Below are 17,960 nucleotides of genomic sequence, written 5' to 3'. Positions count from 1 at the left end.
CGTGTGGAACATATAACTAGAAATGTTAACGCATGTGCGACAACCCCATGGCAGAGACATGTACAGACAATCGGCTGGGGAAAGGAGGAATGGGAGGAGTGGAAGGTTTGTGGATGAACTCAGCAGGCCACAGGTGCCTCACTGTGTCCCACTTCAGGCTCTCTGCTTCTTTTAGAACACGGCGAAGAAGGGCAGGCAGCCTGACCTTGTCATACCTTCACCAGCATTTCCCAAAGTGTCTTCCATGGAACCCCAGTCCCACAAGATATTCTACCATAAACGGGCTCCTTGGGCAAATAATTTTGGGAAACGTACTGAAACGCAGTGCATTCTAACACCATGTAAGACATTCCTAATTGTTACAAGAAGGGTCTGTAAAGTCTTTTCAGGAAGAAATATGTTTAAAATTCTCTCAGCATTTTATTCCCTAAACCACTTTTTTGACCGGAACACCTCTTAGCGTCCCTTAAAGAGAATATTTTCCCAGGTACCCTGTGGGACACACTAACCCAACTCTTGCTTCTGACTCTGGGACAATTTCAGGAGTCAGGGAAGCAACAAGAAAAGCCTTTGACCCATTTCCCTGCCCCACCCCACCCCCAGTATTTTCGCTGAAATTCTCCCTGTTTTATTCCAGGCTCCCGAGGGTCACAGCTAGGGACCAGAGGGTCACAGCTAGGGAGTCCTACTGGGGAGTGTAGGTCACAGCTAGGGAGTCCTACTGGGGAGTGTAGAAGACCTTGACAATGGCTGGTGAGGGGCCTCCAGTGCCCTCCACTGAGCAGCTTTGGGTTGGCAAAGATCTCCTCGAGGTGCTAGGATCCTGCACTGGATTTCCCCTTTTTTCTCAGAAGAACTGTGTGCTCTTAGAAGACTCATTCCATCTCCCTGTGCTTTTATTTTCCACTCTATAAAGATGAAGGAAACAACCTCTGCTTTTTGATGAGCTTCCATAAAGCCTATAGAGCTCATGCCTGTAAACGTCTTAGGACTTTGCAGAGAAAGGAGTGAAGTAAAATACAAGGTGTCATTTTTTAAAGGCTTCAATCCAGCCAAAGGAAGAGGCATCTGGAGAACCAGCAGGCAGGCTCTTGCCAGTGGAGCTGCGTGCAAACGGCCAACTCTGCGCTTTCCAGGGATGCGGGGGTTCCCTCAGCTCTCTCCTAGCGGTGCTGTTCATCTCAGGGAAGACAGTGTGCTGAGCACCGACACCCTCCCTCTTATGGTGGTGGGAGTAGCCAGGGCAGGGAGGGAGAGAGCATGGGCGGGCTCGGCAGGCCACGTGCAGAGCAGACGACTGCGCCACGGCTGGCACTGCCTCTGGCCTCTATTGCAGGGTCTGGCCCAACAGCCCGGACCAAACGCACCCCACCCCTTCAAAAACAACTATAGGAGTCAAAGGTGGGAGGAAGCTTTCAAGGTCTAGTCTGATCTTTATGGTTCTTTCCTAAAATGAGGAAATGGGGGCGGGGGGAGACAGAGTGGAGACAGAAAGAGATGGACAGAAGAGAGGAAGGAAAAATCCAGATAAAGGGCAGACAGTGTTTTCTCCCTGCTGGACGTAACTGCTGTGACCTGCCAAGCCTTCAGAGGGCAGCGTAGGAATCTTCATGGCCTTGCATGTTCCTGCCTCTGGTTCAGAAGGAGTCCTCATCCTGGACTTTCTGGGCCCTGAACTGTGCTGCTGGGACTTCTGCCATTAGCGAAAGGATCTCACCTATTACAACCCATTTTCCAAGTAGGTGAGACCGAATGATTGTCTGCTCCGCACAAGGGGATACTGAGGTAGGGAGCGAGGCCGTCCACGCTTCCCACCATCCCTGGCACAAATACACGCCTCATCGACCTGACAAAGCTCAGGCCGCTCAGCCCCCCGAAACTACATTTCTGAGTGGTCAGTTTCCAAATATCATTCTTCTTCGCTGGGCAGAACACGAGATAAAAACCAACCACGTACAAAAAGAGAGTGTGCATTCAGCCAGTTGCCACATTAAATCCCTGCTTGCTCAGAGGCAGAAAGTCAGGGACTTGCAAGTCTCTGCCACTGCGGCATCTTGCATGTCAAGGGGCCAAGTAAGGAATGTTTTCATCGGAAGGAAGTGAGGAGAGCTCAGCCTGGTGGCCTGGCAGCTAGGACTCTGCTGGTTTCAGCTCATGACAGCTCCCTACGAGGCCCCATCAGGAGGCAGGTCTCGGGCTCCTCACCTGCACCTGACAGGTACATCCCCACATTGCCTACCTCGTGGTATTGTCATCAGGCTCAGATGAGGCAAAGGGGACAACTGGGGCTCCTACCGTGGTGCCGAGATTCCAGGGACAATGGCTTCTCACCCAGGCTCACCCGTGCCTCGACTTCTCCCTCTGAGCGGGGCCCCAGGTGATGAAGAGGTGATGGAGGCCTTTGACCAGGAGCAGCCCGGGTCTGCATGGATGCTGAGGTCCCCTGGCTATGGCGTGGGGCGGGAAGGGGCTTACTCCTCGTTTCCTCAAAGCGGGGGTGATAGGGGAGGGAGCTTTAACATCGAAGTCGGGGGAAAGCACAGGTCTCGCGTTCACGGGCAGCTGAGCTGCTTCCCAGCTGCACATTTTGGCACAAGCTGCTCCTGTCCTCTGGGCCTCACCTTTCCTTGATGGTAAAATAGCAAGACGGGCCTGTCCCGAGGCCTAGGTGAGATACCAGGTGTGAAGACAGCGGCTAAACTGGAGAGCCCTTCATTAAGGTAAGGTGGGATTTCATGTTAATTTTTTTAATGGAAATCCTGCCCAGAACAGAAGTAGGATGGCGGCAGGGAGTGGCCCTTGCATGCCCCCGGCCAGAGCACAGCTCTCTAAGGACACCACCCGCCAAGTCTGAGCTGAAGCCACAGAGTAATTACAGCACTGGGAGGAGAGGAGAGAGGAGGGAGAGTCCCGCAGGGCCCGCAGACCTCGGGGGCTGGGGTGCAGGGAGCAGATGACGGGCCCCTGGAAGGGAAGGCTAATCGGCGAAAGCCTTCCACAGGTAAGGGTTGGTGCAGGTTCCTGAGCACCCTGGGCAACAGGGGAGGAGAGCCTCTGCTCTGGCCCTGGCCGAGCCCTCCCCTGGGCCCCTTAACGACAAGATTAGAGCGACAGCCAGAGGAGCCAGGAAGGGACTGGACTCCGCTGTAAGCAGGAGCCCAGCAGGCCTGCAGGCCCGGATTGCACCTCTCCCCTGCCATTCCACAAACACCCACGGATGAGCTATGGCCACGGCTACAGTGCTTACTCATTAGACAGCAGCTTCATTCTTACCAAGGAAAGAAATTAGGGTCTGCTGCATGGGAATATATGTGGTAGGCAACCCTGTGAACAGACCTCAAGGCCTTAGACAGGGCCACACCCTCTGGGGTCCCTTCTGCCCCATCAGGAAGACACCAAATCTGCTTTCCATAACTGTCCTCATGGGGTACCTGGCTTATAAATTAAGATTGGTGATCCACTGGATTCCAGGGACCATGAGCTCAAGGATGGGACCATGTTTTACCCATGTTTGTATCCTTAGCTTGGTTCCTGGTTCACAGTAGGTTAAGACATATACGTTAAATGGATGATGGATGGATGGATGGATAGATGGATGGATGGATGGATGGATGACTAAATAAAGGCTTGAGTTTCACAGTGGCTAGCACTGTGGAACTAGAGTCAGAATGCCTAGGTTTGAATCCCAGCTCCACCATTTAATGCTGTGTGACCTTGGGCAAGTTATTTAACTTCTCTGTGCCCCAGTTTATCATGGGTAGTATAGGGATAATAATAATAGCATATACTTCCCAGTGCTGTGGTGAGGATCAAATGACTAATACATGTAGAACAATGTCTGGCACTTAGTAAGTGCTAAGAGAGTGTTAGCTCTTATTACTGTTGGTCATCCTTAGACAATTCAGATAACTTTTGTGAGTCTTAGCGTCTTTGGGGAAATTCATGATATCCACCTCGTAGAGGTGTGATCAAGATTAAAGGGGTTAATGCTACCAAGATGAAACAGCAAAGGTGGTACTTCCTAAAGATCTATCAGGCCAATGAGGCTGAATGAAGGAGCAGAGAAACAGTCTAAGATCCAGAAGAGTTGCGCTACTCATCAGAAATGCGAATTCTCGGGCCCCGCCCCAGATCTACTGGATCAGAAACTCTGGAGGTGGGACTCAGAGATCTGTATCTTAACCCCTTCCCAGCGCTTTAGTAAGAAGCACTCTCCTAGATCACCACAGGCGTCCCTTCCTTGCTGAGGGTGCCACAGACCGGCCCAGGAGAGAACGGCACGTGATAAGCGTGACCACTGGAGCAGGACCCACTGGACCTGGAGGGAGGGGCCCACGGCAGCCCCCCCGAGCCGAGCAGCCGTGGTGGAGGTGGCGTGGGGAGCCGGAGCTGACACTCCGGATTACAATCTCACAGCTCACCGTGCTTCCCTCGCGCACGGCGGCAAAGGTTACCATGCAATTACGTGTCGCTACATTCAAATGACGGAGCAGTTACGGTTACTTTACCAATTACAGGGAAATTGCTCCCACTCTGCAGAGAGACTGGCACTCTGAAAAGCTCTATCATCTCCACGGAAAGGGGATTTTAAATGCTGCCAGCATCCTTCCTCCATGGTCTCCCCAGGCTCCGGGGCAGAGCTGCAAACAGCCACCCGAGGGCCGCCGCAGTGTCTGGTGGTCTCTGTGGAGACCCTCTGAGAAGGGCTGAAGGAGGGGGCAGACCTGGGAGACGATGGGGGCCTCACCCTCCGACCCTGCGCCCCACCATCAATCTGACACCTGTGCCAGTCCATCCTGAAGGCCCTGGGTGATGAGGTGGAGCAGGAACCTGATTCTGAAACCACTCCTCCTCCGGTCTAGCGTGGCCCCCAGCCTGGTTCCTGATGCACCCGCCTTGCCAGGTGGAGCTGTTTCAGCCCTGCCCTTCGTTGCCCCACCTTTACAGAAATCCCACCTTGAGTCCTTATTATGGAAAGATCAGAACTAGGCCAGAGCTCAGTGGTCCAAAAGCAGTGCTAATGAGGTAAAGGTCACCAGGTCCATCCCCCTGTGGGCCAATTAGCTCAGCTCTGGGACCCGGTCTCTTCCATAGCCATGGGCTGCCCCTCTCACCCCCGGCATCCACTGTTTGCAAATATCCCAAACTGATCCAAAGGAGGCCAACCAGATGAGCCTGCAGGGATGGACAAATGCAGCCGCCTCCTCCAACCGGGGACGCAGCTGCCGACTGCTCTGGGCCGGCAGCTGCAGTCGCTGAGCCCAGGATGGAAAATACAAAGTCAGACCTGGTCCTCCCATTGCTCATGGCCAGCTCCTGAAGAGAGAGGAGTCCTTCCATCTGGGAGCAAACGGGCTCTCCAGCCCTCCCTGAAGGCAAAAGTAGCATCCAGCCTCATGCAGAGGAGTCCTGAGCACCCCTGCGCCCACCCCCAAAGCTGGGAGGCCAGACCATTATGGGGGGAGAAGGCATCAGAGACCCTCCAAGCTCACCCACTGTGGGGCCTTCAGTTGGGCCTTTTTCCATCAAACTTTTGGTCTCTTAGGCTACTGGAACTCCCTGTTTCCATTAGGGGAAACTGAAGCACTAAATGAAGACAACGCTATTTACTGTTCTTCATTTATTACTTTGCTTAAGGATGTTAAGAAGGACCTACTAGGTACCAAACATCAGGTGAGGACCCAACAGTATAAAGATGAAAACATCTCTGTTTCTGCCCCTTTCTCAGTGGGGGAGACAGACCGGGTCCATGACTAGACGAGGCCACGTATGCCCAGCTTCAGTTATGCACCTGGCGCTGTGGGGACAGAGGGCAGGGCCACAACTGCCGGGGGGAGCAGCAGGGTTTTGAGGAAGAAGTGACACTGGGGCTCAATTCTGGGTTCTCTGTCCAGGACAGTGCATGGCCAAGCTTTCACACATTGTGCTATTTCAGAGGAAAGTGACTCAAGATCTTAGAATTCAACAGCCCCACTTTACAGAAGAGAAAAATTGAGGCTTAGAGAGTGAAATGACCCCTCATGACCTATCAAGTTACTGAGAAGATAGTTACCAGAACCCCAAATTCCCAGACTAGAGGGAAAAACTGGCATTACATGGAGGCTTCCTCCAGGGTGCTAGAGGGTGGCCCCAAAGGAACCAATTCCAGGATCAGGGAACCTACTGTCAGGATGAGAGGCTGCTCTGGGACAGTGCTCGCTTCCTTTTCTGCTGTCCAGGATGAGCCCTCCACCCTTCTGTGATCTCTGGGAGGAACTACCTCTCCCATCCCGACGAGACCCTTGGCTAGTCATCAGAGCGGGCTTCCTCCTTTCCTGGGCTGACCCATCCCAAAGGCAAGTGAGAGCTGAAGTTTAGAAAAGAAATACAAGTTAGGAGAAAAAGAAGGTGGAAGCCCATGAGGTGCCTGCTGATGTGGAAAAGAAAATGTCTTTAGATTCATGCTCAGCAGTCTCAAACACCTTCCACTAATTAATTACACTTACACACACACACACACACACACACACACACACACACACCGGGAGCTGACCAGAGCAGACCTCCGCTGGAAGTGGGGAATCAGTGAATTACGCATGTGGGATTTCTTCATAAAGGGAGATATTGATCAGGTAAGTGTAGTAGCTCATGTCTACATACAGACCCCAGCTGTAAATCTCTGCAGTACAGGAAGATAATGATCTCCCACTTACTGGGGCCAGATCTCAAATAGAACTGCTGACCCCAAGGTGTTCATCAACGCACCAGGGTCTGATGCCCACTGTGTATGACTCTGTGTGCCGTCTGACGGCAGGGCAGGAGGGAAGCAGAGAGAGCCCCCAGGGAGGTAGGAACCCCGTGGGGAGGCCCTGGTTGGCTTAAGGTTACTCTCGTCAGAAAGCCTGTTACTCCATAAAATAGTCCCACGTGCCTGAGTGCTCGTTTCTGTAACAGAGAAAGAGATCCAAAGACTTGGACGATACCACCCTCTGACTGCTTTACTGTTCTGCATTAACTTTCCTCTCACTTTTATGATTTCTAACCCTCCCTGAAGCTCTGCCCATGGCCCGTGCTGACCCCAGGTGGTCGAACTCTTTTCAAAGCTGGAGAAGCCCCGACAGAGGTGAAGGTCGGCCCTACACCTCGGCTGTGAGCCCAGACGTCAGGAAAGGAGCGGGAAGGAGGCCTCCTACACTTAATTACTAATGCATTATCTCAGAAAGGTTCTTCATTGTGTCTTTTTCAATGAGACTGTAGGGGGAATGAATGTGCAGAGACAGAGAGGGGAAGCCAGCAAACCACAGCCACAGTAACCTAGTTAGACCCAACATGTTATTGAAGGGGCTTCATGAAAAGTGTCTTGGGGCTGGAGAAAGAACCCGACAAATCGCACCAAGATTCCCAAGAGCCACGTGCCCTGTTGCTAAGCAACTCAAAAGGGTGGGTACCAAAATACAGGTCATCTACGTGGTCACTCACTCATCATGATAACAAGCTATCCTTCTAATAGGAAACTAATGCCACTAATTTGAGCTGTTTTCCCAAGAGAAGCGCATGAAGCCCAGCACCCTCTCTGCAGTCCAGAGTGTAACCAGTAGCGAGCCGTAGCAATGCACCGCTCCTAGGAGATGCTGAGCAAGGCGGGCCAAGGGCAGCTCCGAGTCAGGATCCCAGGGATTGAACCCCTGACCCGCTCCTCATTCGCTCAGCTGCTGAGAGCCCTGCGTTCCTCCCTCTGGTAAGGAGAGAGGGCCACGACACCATGACTGGAGATACAGGCAGGCCGAGCAAAAGAAGCAGGAATGAAAATCCACTAGCCCAGTTCTGCAGGTGACCTCCGAGATGGGACTAGTCCAGAAGCCGAAGCTGGGCCCCTGGAAGAGACCAGGGAAGGCCTTGGAATGGTTCCAAGCAAAACCCACCCGGGTGCTGTCCCCTTCCTTTTGTACCTTAAGCTTCAGAGCTGCCCGTCAAGGGCAAAGAAATCCCACCCAGCCCATCAATCCCACGTTCCCGCTTCTCTCCCTGTCTACTGCAGACAACCTCAGCTGCCACCAGGACTGTAATTGGAGCAGGGCACACCACAACGATTAAGTCTGTGTGTTTTCTAGCGGGCACCGGGAAGCAGTGGTCCCGATCGCCAGACTGAATTACGGGGTAGGTCATTCCCTTGTTAGCGGGAATAAATTTTATTAGCCCCCCTCTCGTTGCTGTGCATCTTCCCCTCTTTGCTCCTCAGGCCCGAGTGTGGGTCTGGATAATGTTGCCTGCACGCAGGATAAATCAGCTGAACAAATCCCATTATATTTTGGAACACTCAGAGAGACACAGTAATGACACCGAGACTGGGAAAAGATGTGGGCTTTCTTCTCCCCCGCTGATCCCGTTTCATACACATGGACAGCATGCGGGGCCCAATCCACCAGGAAAAAAATGTAAATTGAGAGGCCGAATGGAGAACTCCGTGAGTTGTCTTTTTTCCTGCTCTCCACTAACTTTGTTAATGAAATGAAGCAAGCGCCGTGTGCCAACGTCTAGTCATTCCCTTCTGTCTTACAAAAACTAAGGGGCACATGAAGGTGGCAGCAGGGAGGATCTGGCTGGAAATGTATCCTCTCCTTCAAAGGCCTTAACTTAGCATTCATAACACGTGCTGGATGGCAGGGAAGGCGGATGGGGCACGCTCCAGGCCTGGGATTCTGAACATAACATCTGGGTTAGGCACAGCCCAAATCTCTCAAAAGCAGGTATTGGTGGAGAAAAAATATCAGTATGAAATCACAGCAATATTATTAAGTCTCTTTCTGTCTCATCAGGTGGTTACTGTAACCAAAGGAGACTATACTGATGATGCTATAAGATGTTTCAGTGTTCTACAAATATAAGGTGCTCTGTGACTATCATCATTTATTAATGTCTCTGTATTTCTCTTTCCCTAGGAGTCTCAGCACACTTTATTAAAGGGATATTGTTTCATCACCTCCTTCTAGAAGATGAAATGTATAATTTAAAGCAAAAAGGAAACCGCTCACCAGCTCAGTGACCTCTCACGAGCTGGACCTGGCTGAGACCCAAAGGCCCAAGCTCCCAGGCCAGCATCCCGGCCAAGACGCCACCCTGTGAGGATGACGGGAATTGAAGGAAAGGCCCAGAAATGCAGATCTGGATAGATAAGTCAGGCCAGTCTGTGTGCTGACTGAATGAGAGGCCCGGCTGCCAATCTGGGCTGGGCTGTGGCACACCATCTGGGTGTGTGTGTGTGTGTGTGTGTGTGTGTGTGTGTGCGCGAGCGTGTGTGTACACGGGAGAGAAATCTCGCTGTGTTAGCTGCTGTGTGTAGTGTGGAGGCGTGAGGGAGGATAAACCACAGAAAGAGGGAGCCTCAGGGGCGACTGTGCACAGAGTGTGAGTGCAAGTGAGAGAGTGACACACAGCAGAGAGCGCGACAGACAGACAGAAATGACGGGGACAGACACCACGAGAAAGTGATTCACATATCCAGAGCAGAGAGGATGCGTGTGCACACGTGGGTGTGTGTACAGGGGTGCACGCCTCTGTGCAGGGCTTCCTGAAGTCGGTCTCTCGGTGTTAGGACACGGCATTGCCGGCCTCACATCCTAACCGCTGCTCGGTAGACCCCGCCCTGAGGTCGCGGCAGCTGTCTGTGTTAACGGTCTGCAGATATGATTTTTGGGTCTGTCACCCTCCCTGCTGGCCCACTGGGCTCCAGGGTGGTGTCCTGGGAGGTCATGCCCAGCCTAGGAGGCCAGCCTCAAGCCCCTTCCTCTCATCAGGCCCAGCATATCACCCAGGGCTCAGCCACCATCCTGGACTGCAAAGCACCACGTGTACTTGGCTGAGATGCAACTTTAATTGCAGATTCTGCTGGCCAGAGAGAAAGAGGTGGGTGTCCTTTTCACCTGAATACCTGGAACAGGAGCCATCTCAAGGGGAGGGGGGAAAACTTGAGTAAAGACAGGGTCTGTGGTATGGCAGCACCTCCCAACCCACTGCTAAAACACAAGTCTGGAGTACGGGGTCAGTGGGCTGTGAGGGGTGAGGGCCTGGGCTGACGTGGAAGGAGATTTGTGATGTGTGCTGTCACTGGGACTTGAGTGTGGTGTATGCGGTGCGTGTTTAATGGCCCCCGTGTGTGTGTGTGTGTGTGTGTGTGTGTGTGAAGTGAGCTGGAGCTGAGGAAGGAGGGATGGGGGAGACAGGAGCAGGGGTTCCCGGTCCGAGAGAGGACTGCCGCTGAGCAGAGAAAGGCCTGCCTCGCGCCACAAACAACAGGACATACCCGTCCAGTCAGAGCTGCACTTCCTGCCGACAGGAAAAGAAAACAGCCCGAGCAGACGGGCAGAAACCGGCCCCTGGAGCCTGCGGTGGCTGCCTGGACATTCCGGATGCGCACTCCGGTGGAGTTGCAGGATCGCAGGCGCCAGACCGAACTGCGTGACCATCAGGCTGGGCTGGGAGGCCAGCCCGCGTCCAGGGGGTGACCCTGTCTCCTCCCAGGGCTGCCCTGCCGGAGAGCAATGGATATGAGTCACAGCAACAGCACACACAAACGGGGTTCTCCTTTCCCACTCCCCGCTGCTGGATATGAAGCGAAGCTTGGGGTTGAAAATAAAAAGCTCGGTCCCGGGTGCCTCTGTGAACCTTGTGAGACCGAGCAGGGCTGGGGAGTAAACCCTGAACTCAGGCAGGCACCTGGTCTGGCAATGGCTCTCAGTCAGGGGCTTCTGGAAACGTGAGGGGTTTCCTAGTTCCTGCAGCGCCTGCGGAGTCCAGCCCCACTGGCACTCAGTGCTCCAGGGCCCAGCAAGGCAAACGCCCTGCAACGCCAGACGGCCCTGCGCCGTGAGTCATCCCAGCCCCGCTGCCACCGCTGCGTCATGGAGAAACACCAGCGGGAAGAGCACCTGGCCGAGAATTAGGATGCATGGAAGGCTCTAGTCCACCAACTACACGACCTTCGGAGAAATACTTGACTTTCGGTTCCTCCATCTCCTCAACTGGACAGGATGTCTGCCTTTCCTATTATCCTGAGAACTGCTGAGAGAAGAGGAGGCGGTGAAGCCCTTTGTAAACTGTCAGGCACCACACGGACTCCCCAGGGGGACTGTCGGGCGGCTCGGAGGCCACCACCCTCTGCCCCCGCTACTGAGGCTGGACAGGTGTGAGGCGGTCACTCTGGTGACAGTCTCCGCCCCAAGGACCGACATCTTCTAAGTTCCGCCCCAAGGACCGACATCTTCTAAGCTCCGCCCCACGGACCGACATCTTCTAAGTTCTAAGTTCGAGTCTTGAGGGGGCGATTAAGCAGCTGATTTTTGCTCATCCAGGCTTCTCAGCACTAAAGCTGATGCTGCCTGACTCCTACATCCACTTCTCAACGGGTCCCAAACTTAGGGAAGACTTAAGTGGCATGAGTGACAGTCACTCTCATGACCACAGCCCTCGTTCCCGTCACACAGGCTGTAATGACCCGCTTGGATGCGTCTCTCTCCTGGCCTCTTAGGCTCCTGGAGACTGATGTCATGTCATGATTCTTGGCACCAACCAGGAGAGGGTACATTGCCAAGGGCCTAATGAGAGTTTCATCCATTCACTAACTCATCTGGAGGCAGAAGGGCAAGTGTCCCGTGAGGTGACCCCAAAGGCTGAAGAAAGGGTGAGGAGATATAGACAGCCATGCCCGGGGGGCTCCAGGACACCAGGCCTCTCGGCCCACATAGAACACAAGAGCCTTGGGCCTCAACAGCACAGCCTCCAGCCCAGCAGTCCCACTGCAGGTCAGGAGTGTCGGGGCTCCCAGAAAGGGGCTGAGAGCTGTCGCCTTGGCCTGCTCAGGGCCGTGGCACATGACAAGAGCCTCAGGCTACGAGCTCCTTGTCTCAACTGTCACTGCTCTGCAGACAGAGGGTGTGGGGACCCCGGATAGCAGCCTTCAAAGGCACCAAAGATAGACACCATCTCAGGGTTGAGCAGCAGAAACAAAGAAATGACATCATTATCCTTAACCCCGCCCCTGGCTGCTCACCAGCAAAAGGCCTTAGGTTGATCTACAGTCTCCCAAGTCCTAAGACACTGGGAGGAGCCCTGGCTGATCCCTCCAGGACCCTCCTTCTGCACAGGCCCTCCTGAGGTCCTCAGAGTAATTTTCAGATGCCAGCCCGTTTGTTCTTGGATACCTCTTTCCATCCAAGTTGGGAAAAACCAGGACACAAGAAAGAATGGGCCAGAAGGCAAAACTAGAAGTTGCTTCCATTTCCCCCCCCTCCCCCAGGCACCAGCAAACACCTGGGCTGCTTCCCCAGCCTCTACACCCAACGCCCACTCCAGGATTTTCGTTTGCAACATGCGCTGACTTTCACAGGGACACAGTCCCACGAGGAAGACACTCCTGGCCGGCTGGCCCTTATCTGTGATAGGGGCTCAGCCAGCCTCTCTGGTTCTCCTGCAATAAAGACAACAGGTTGCTCCCTGCGGGCGTGCAGATCGAGGCTCCAGGTTCCCAGCCCAAAGCTTCTCCCCCGAGCTGGTCACCAGGCTGTGGGCCACCACGTGGCTCCACCAACGCCCCATGCATGGCAGGCTCCGACCCCATTTTCCCTGAACACAGCCAAACACAGCTGGGACCTGGTGAGGGGGTGGGGCCTCAGGGCTCATCCTACTTCCTGCTCTGAGTCCTGGAGGCATGAGTTCAGGGGAAGGAATGTGAATCCCAGGAAATGAAGAGACCAGAAAAGCCTGAAGAGCACCATGGAACAAGCATTCCAGCTTAGGGAATTAGGACAACAGGAGCACAATAAAAATGAGTCACTGGGCAAAAGGTACAAAATACCGGTTATAAAATAAGTCCTGGAGATGTAATGTACAGCATGGTGACATAGTTGATAATACTGTATTGTATATTTGGAAGTTGCTAAGGGAGTAGATCTCGAAAGTTCCGATCATAAGAAAAAGAATGTGTTACTATGTATGGTGATGGATGTAAACTAGACTCTTGTGGTGATCATTTTGTAATATATACAAATATTGAACCATTATGCTGTACACCTGAAACTAATATAGTGTTACATGTCAATTATATCTCAGTTTTAAAATGAACCACTTTTCAAGCTCTTTGAGTTGTAACTATGACAAAACCCACAAGGGACACCCAACCCTACAAAAAACAAGTTCTAAAGTCAGCCTCCTGGGCCTTATGCCCCCCTCCTCCACTCTCCTGCAGCTGAAACGCCGCAGGACAGAGGCCATCTGAGAATCAGTTCCCCTTCCCAGGCCTCAAGGGAATCCTGGACTCAGAGGCAAAAAAGAACTCTAGAATTCATCTCATCCCTCCCTGCCTCAAGGTAAGAAGGCAAAAAGGAAAGGAATCCAATGGCCTTGTGAATGAATGAGTGCAGGAAAAGCTGGGTTTGCAAAACACTGTGCCTGTGAGGGCTCCTCAACGGGGACACTCAGGAGCCTGGCCTGCGTGGTCTGAGCTGAGGCCAAAAGAACCGTAGCCAAGCCCCAGAGCAAACTAACTCGAGTATGGGCTGAATCAAAGGAAACTGATACTGTGCATTAAAAGCTGGTGTGGCCTTTTAGACTGGCTGGGGAGACAGCCCCAGCCCTGTGCGGAGTTTCTGGCCTCCTCCTTTCTGCTCTCAGCCCTGAACTTGCCTCGAACTTGAAAAGGCTAATTAAAGCCCAAAGAAAAATCAAAAGCTTGTTATCTGGCTCCATTACTCCCAGTCCTGGCATTAGCCAGTCTTGCAAAGCTGCCTTCTCTCTGTTCTCTCCAAGGCCGCCAGGCGGATGTTAGGACCTGCAGCTCTGCAGACTCCCGTGATGAACTTTGCTTTTTGTACTGTGGCAGGGAGCAAGGGCGAGACAGATGCTTGCCCATGCACAGCCAGGCTGATCTCCGCAGCTGATTTTACTCCCAAAAAGACAGGATTGGAGCAAGTTTTGTGCAGCAAAAATAGCCAACCCCTCTGATCTCAAAAGAACTAGCTGTTTAGTAAGCACACAGCATAAACTTGCTAATTTCTAACACAAGGTGTATATGTGAGTGCTTGTGAGGGTATTTCTTGTGTACGTGCACATGCATGTGTGTAGGAGTGTGTATGTATGTGCGTGGTGGTGAGAGGCAAGGGGGCTGTGTCACCTGTGGCACCGGTGGTTGCCCAGCAGTTCTGAGGTCCGGTCTGTCCCTCAGGGCCCACGGGCCCTGGGCAGGCCTCCGAAACCAACCCTTCATTCTCCCCGCCCCCTGGTTTCCTTCAGCCCTCTGTCACCCAGCACTGCGCCATGGCTGCTTCTGGACACTGTGACATGTTTCTTCCATGAGACTGTGCACACAGAAGATACTTAATAAATACAGTTTTCCCCTCTATGTTCACTGGACTCTCATCCTACTTCTTCTGATCTTATTTTCCCATTTCCTAAAGATACGCATGGGGCTAAAAACATACCTCTCCTGAAGTTCTACATCTACCCCAAATGTAAAATGACTGCCTCCCTACTCCCAGTAGGGGTTTTACTCTAAGCTCTGCCTCCACCACCCATTGGTTTTATTCTAAGCTCCCAGGAGAGCGACTTGCAGCATGGTCGGTAAGAAGGTGGGTACACCTCTCAAGTCACCGTGTACGACAGTGCAGCCTTCAAGAATGCCTGGTGCACGTGGCGTCTATGGCACACAATCCTGCCTATTCCAGCCCCTCCTCTTACAGCCAGTGAGCCAGCCGGAAGAGAGAAAAGTGCCGACAGGAAATGTACATTTAGCTCCAGCTCTGACTCTCATAAGCTCAGTGCCGTGGTCACAGCATGCCTGAGCCGGTGATAATCCGAGTCCAGTGAGACCCAGAGGCGGGATACCCTTGTCTCATCTACAAGATGGGACAGATGATTCACACCCCATGGAGGCCACAGCCTAGGTCTCGACACCGTGCCATCCCGGCCCAGAGGCCCTCCCCGGACTCACCGCGCTGCTGCAGGGAATGTCCTTCACCTTGAGCCAGGCCAGGTCCAGCGTGCCCTCGCCCCGATAGCAGGACTGCAGCCGCTCCTTAATGCGGTCGTTGATCTGCTTCAGGATGAAGAGGCACAGGGCCGACTCGTCCAGGGATTTCATTTTCCGCTTCTGGCCTTTGGAGAAGACGGTGAAGAGGAGGTCGTCCTCTGGGCGAACCCCGAGGGTCCGGGCGAGCACGGCCCCAGCTTTGGACAGGTAGGCAGCCTGCAGCAGGCGGTACTCCACCCCGCCACGCTCACAGCCAATGGGCACCTCCACGTAGGAGTTGAAGGCCGTGTCCTCCTTGCAAAGCCTCACGAGCTTGGACGTATAAACCTGCTCCTTTGTGGTGGAGCCGGGGGGAGACACCATCTCAGGCTGAAGCGTCAAAAAGTAGACAAAGTTGCCGCTGCTGAAGCCGTAGACGTAGTAGATATCAAAGTCGGGGATGACGGTGAAAGTGTCCGAAGGAATCTTGATCATCGAGGCCACAAACTCATCGTGGAAGACATACGCGAACATGCCATCCGCCTCTGAGTTCTTGGTCAGTTTCCGGCTGGAGATGGTGGGGAAATACTCCGGCTTCCCGTCCACGGCCGTGGCAATGAAGAGCTTGTCGTCCAGGTTGTTGTAGGAGACGATCACCCCAAAGACAGAGCCACTCTCGTTGACCCCCGACAGGTAGTGCTCCTTCTTGTGAAAAGGCTCCCCCAGCTTGAAGAGGTCCTCCAGCCTCAGGAGCTTGCAGATGCCTTGGTACAGGCTCCCGCAAGCGATCAGCCTGTTCTCCTTGTAGTCTATCAGGAGCATCTTGTTGACATTGTTGGTGGTGGTCAGGGGCTCGTTGCACGTCTGGACAATGCGGGGAGGGTAGCACTTGGGGTTGTCCTCGTCCGGCCCGGTCTGGTGGGTCACCAGGACCTTCAAGTCGCTGGAGAGCTTGTAGATCCGATTGACGGCCCCCACATAAATGTGCCCTGTCCTCTCGTCCACCACCAGGTGGTTGAAGCTCTCGGCGGGCTCCCCGCGGAACGTGACAAAAGACCGCTTCTGGGGCAGCAGGGGTGGCTGCTGGGGGAGTAGAGTGGAGGAGCCCATCCCCACCATTAGGAGGTGGGAGAGCAGGCAAGTCCAATTCCAAGGCATGGCTTTCATTTCAGAGACGCGTCCTCGGGGCACAGTCACACTCGGCACAGCAGTGTCGAGGGAGGAGTGCAGGCTCTCTACGGGGGGGAGAGGAAAGAGGTGATGCTGGTTGACAAAGGCAGAGGCTTAGTTTCACCCCACAGCTTGTCTGGCTGGGCCCTCAAAGCATCCTGCACACGCTGAAACCAACCTGCAATGGGGGACGCTGGGGCCGAGGGAGCCAGTCCCCAGTGTGTGGGTATGAGTGCCCAAGCTGGGTGGCAGCAGGAGGGCACTTCAGTAATAGTACTAGTAATAATACTAGCAACAGTAACAACAATGGTAACGGTGACGATGATGATGATAAACAGCCATTGCCCACAGAATGCCTGACTTTGCATCAGCCACTGCCCAGCACCTTCCAGAGACTCTCATTTCATCTTAACAAACCCTTCAGTGCGGGGGATCTTCCATCTGCCCCTCCAGATCTGCTCTCTACCCTTCTCCGTGCCCAGGAGGCTGACCTGTATGGACTATACCTCTGCAGGCTCCTTGCCCTTGGGCCTGGTTAGGTGCAGCCAGTGGGGAGAATCAGCCGAAGCCCCATGGGAGGGGGAGAGGCTAGGAGGAGGGGAGGGGGGCTGCAGGTACTGGGGACGCCCCACCCTCAGGTCCTGCAAACCACCTCCTGCCTGACTCCCTTTGGTCCTAGGGGAGGTAACGGGCCTCAATGTTCTTGCCCCCAAACACTGCCCTGCCTCTAAGGAGGCACGTGTCAAGTCCCCCTCTATTAACCTTTGTGCAAATGACCTGATTTGTATGTGCAATGTTTCCTGCTGGGACCCTGACCAGCAGCCTTGTGATATAAGTACTACTGACACTCTCACCTTACAGCTGAGGGGAGTAATCCAGGTTGCACAGCTAAAAGCCCTAGAGGCCAACTGAAACCAGGACCAGGACTGTCCAAGTCCATGGCAGACTCTCATGCTGTCCTGCTAAAACATCTCAGTTTACCCCAGCCAGGCACAGACGGGGACGTCCACCAGTGACTGTTTATGCACAGAAGACTAGTTCACACAACGCTTTTTAGGGGGCTGTCCGTCACAGCCCTGGCCCTCTGGGTCTGCACCTACTGCAGGGGAAGCTTCTCCTTTGCGCCTCCCCCCTGCTGGGCGGTGCATGAGGCCTAATGAACAACCCACATCCCGGATCCCTTTACTCTGAGGCGGCCACCAGGTCCTCTGGGCGCACTGGCCAGGTCGGGGCCCCGATGTCATTTTGTTTTTTTTTTTCATTTTTTTTAAGTCTTTATTGAATTTATTACAATATTGCTTTTGGTATTTTTATGTTTTGGTTTTTTGGCTGCGAGGCATGTGGGATCTTAGTTTCCCGACCAGGGATCAAACCCGCACCGCCCCCACCCCCGCCACATCGGAAGGTGAAGTCTTAACCACTGGACCGCCAGGGAAGTCCCCCGACGTCATTTTAATGAGGCAGGTCTTGGTCGCTGCCCAGGGTGAGGCCTCCTCTGAGAGGTTTTCATTAAAGGCAGAGAACAAATGCTTTAAGAAAAGTGGTCAAGTAAATAAATAAATAAATAAATAAATAAATAAATAACTCCCCGTGGAACAAAATAGCTTTCCATCCTAATGGTCTCATTCATTTCTATTCCAGATGCTTTTCTGCGTGTGTTTCCAGAGGATGGCTTCATATTTCTTCCAGTTTGGGAGAAATCTGGGCAGGAATGGCCTACATCTTATTCGGAGACATCTCAGCTCTGTGGAATTTCTCTCATTTCCCCCTCCCAAACAACTCAGAAACAAGGTGATGGGAAGAAGTAGATGGC

General features: G+C 53.4%; 1 protein-coding gene across 7 annotated transcripts in view; it reads right to left on the bottom strand.

The window, feature by feature from the left end:
* The window catches only part of PLXNA4 (plexin A4), a 622,708-nt gene that overhangs the window by 382,153 nt on the left and 222,595 nt on the right, over positions 1 to 17,960 (bottom strand). For all 7 annotated transcript variants that reach the window (XM_059933356.1, XM_059933357.1, XM_059933360.1 and 4 more), the window contains one exon: positions 14,960 to 16,212. In XM_059933356.1, the coding sequence (XP_059789339.1) occupies positions 14,960 to 16,212 (1,253 nt within the window). The remainder of the gene's footprint in view (positions 1 to 14,959; positions 16,213 to 17,960) is intronic.

Source organism: Balaenoptera ricei, chromosome 9 (genome assembly GCF_028023285.1).
Source record: "Balaenoptera ricei isolate mBalRic1 chromosome 9, mBalRic1.hap2, whole genome shotgun sequence".
Lineage (NCBI taxonomy): Eukaryota > Metazoa > Chordata > Mammalia > Artiodactyla > Balaenopteridae > Balaenoptera > Balaenoptera ricei.
Note: the sequence above shows the minus strand (reverse complement) of the source record. Positions and strands in the feature narration are given on the sequence as shown.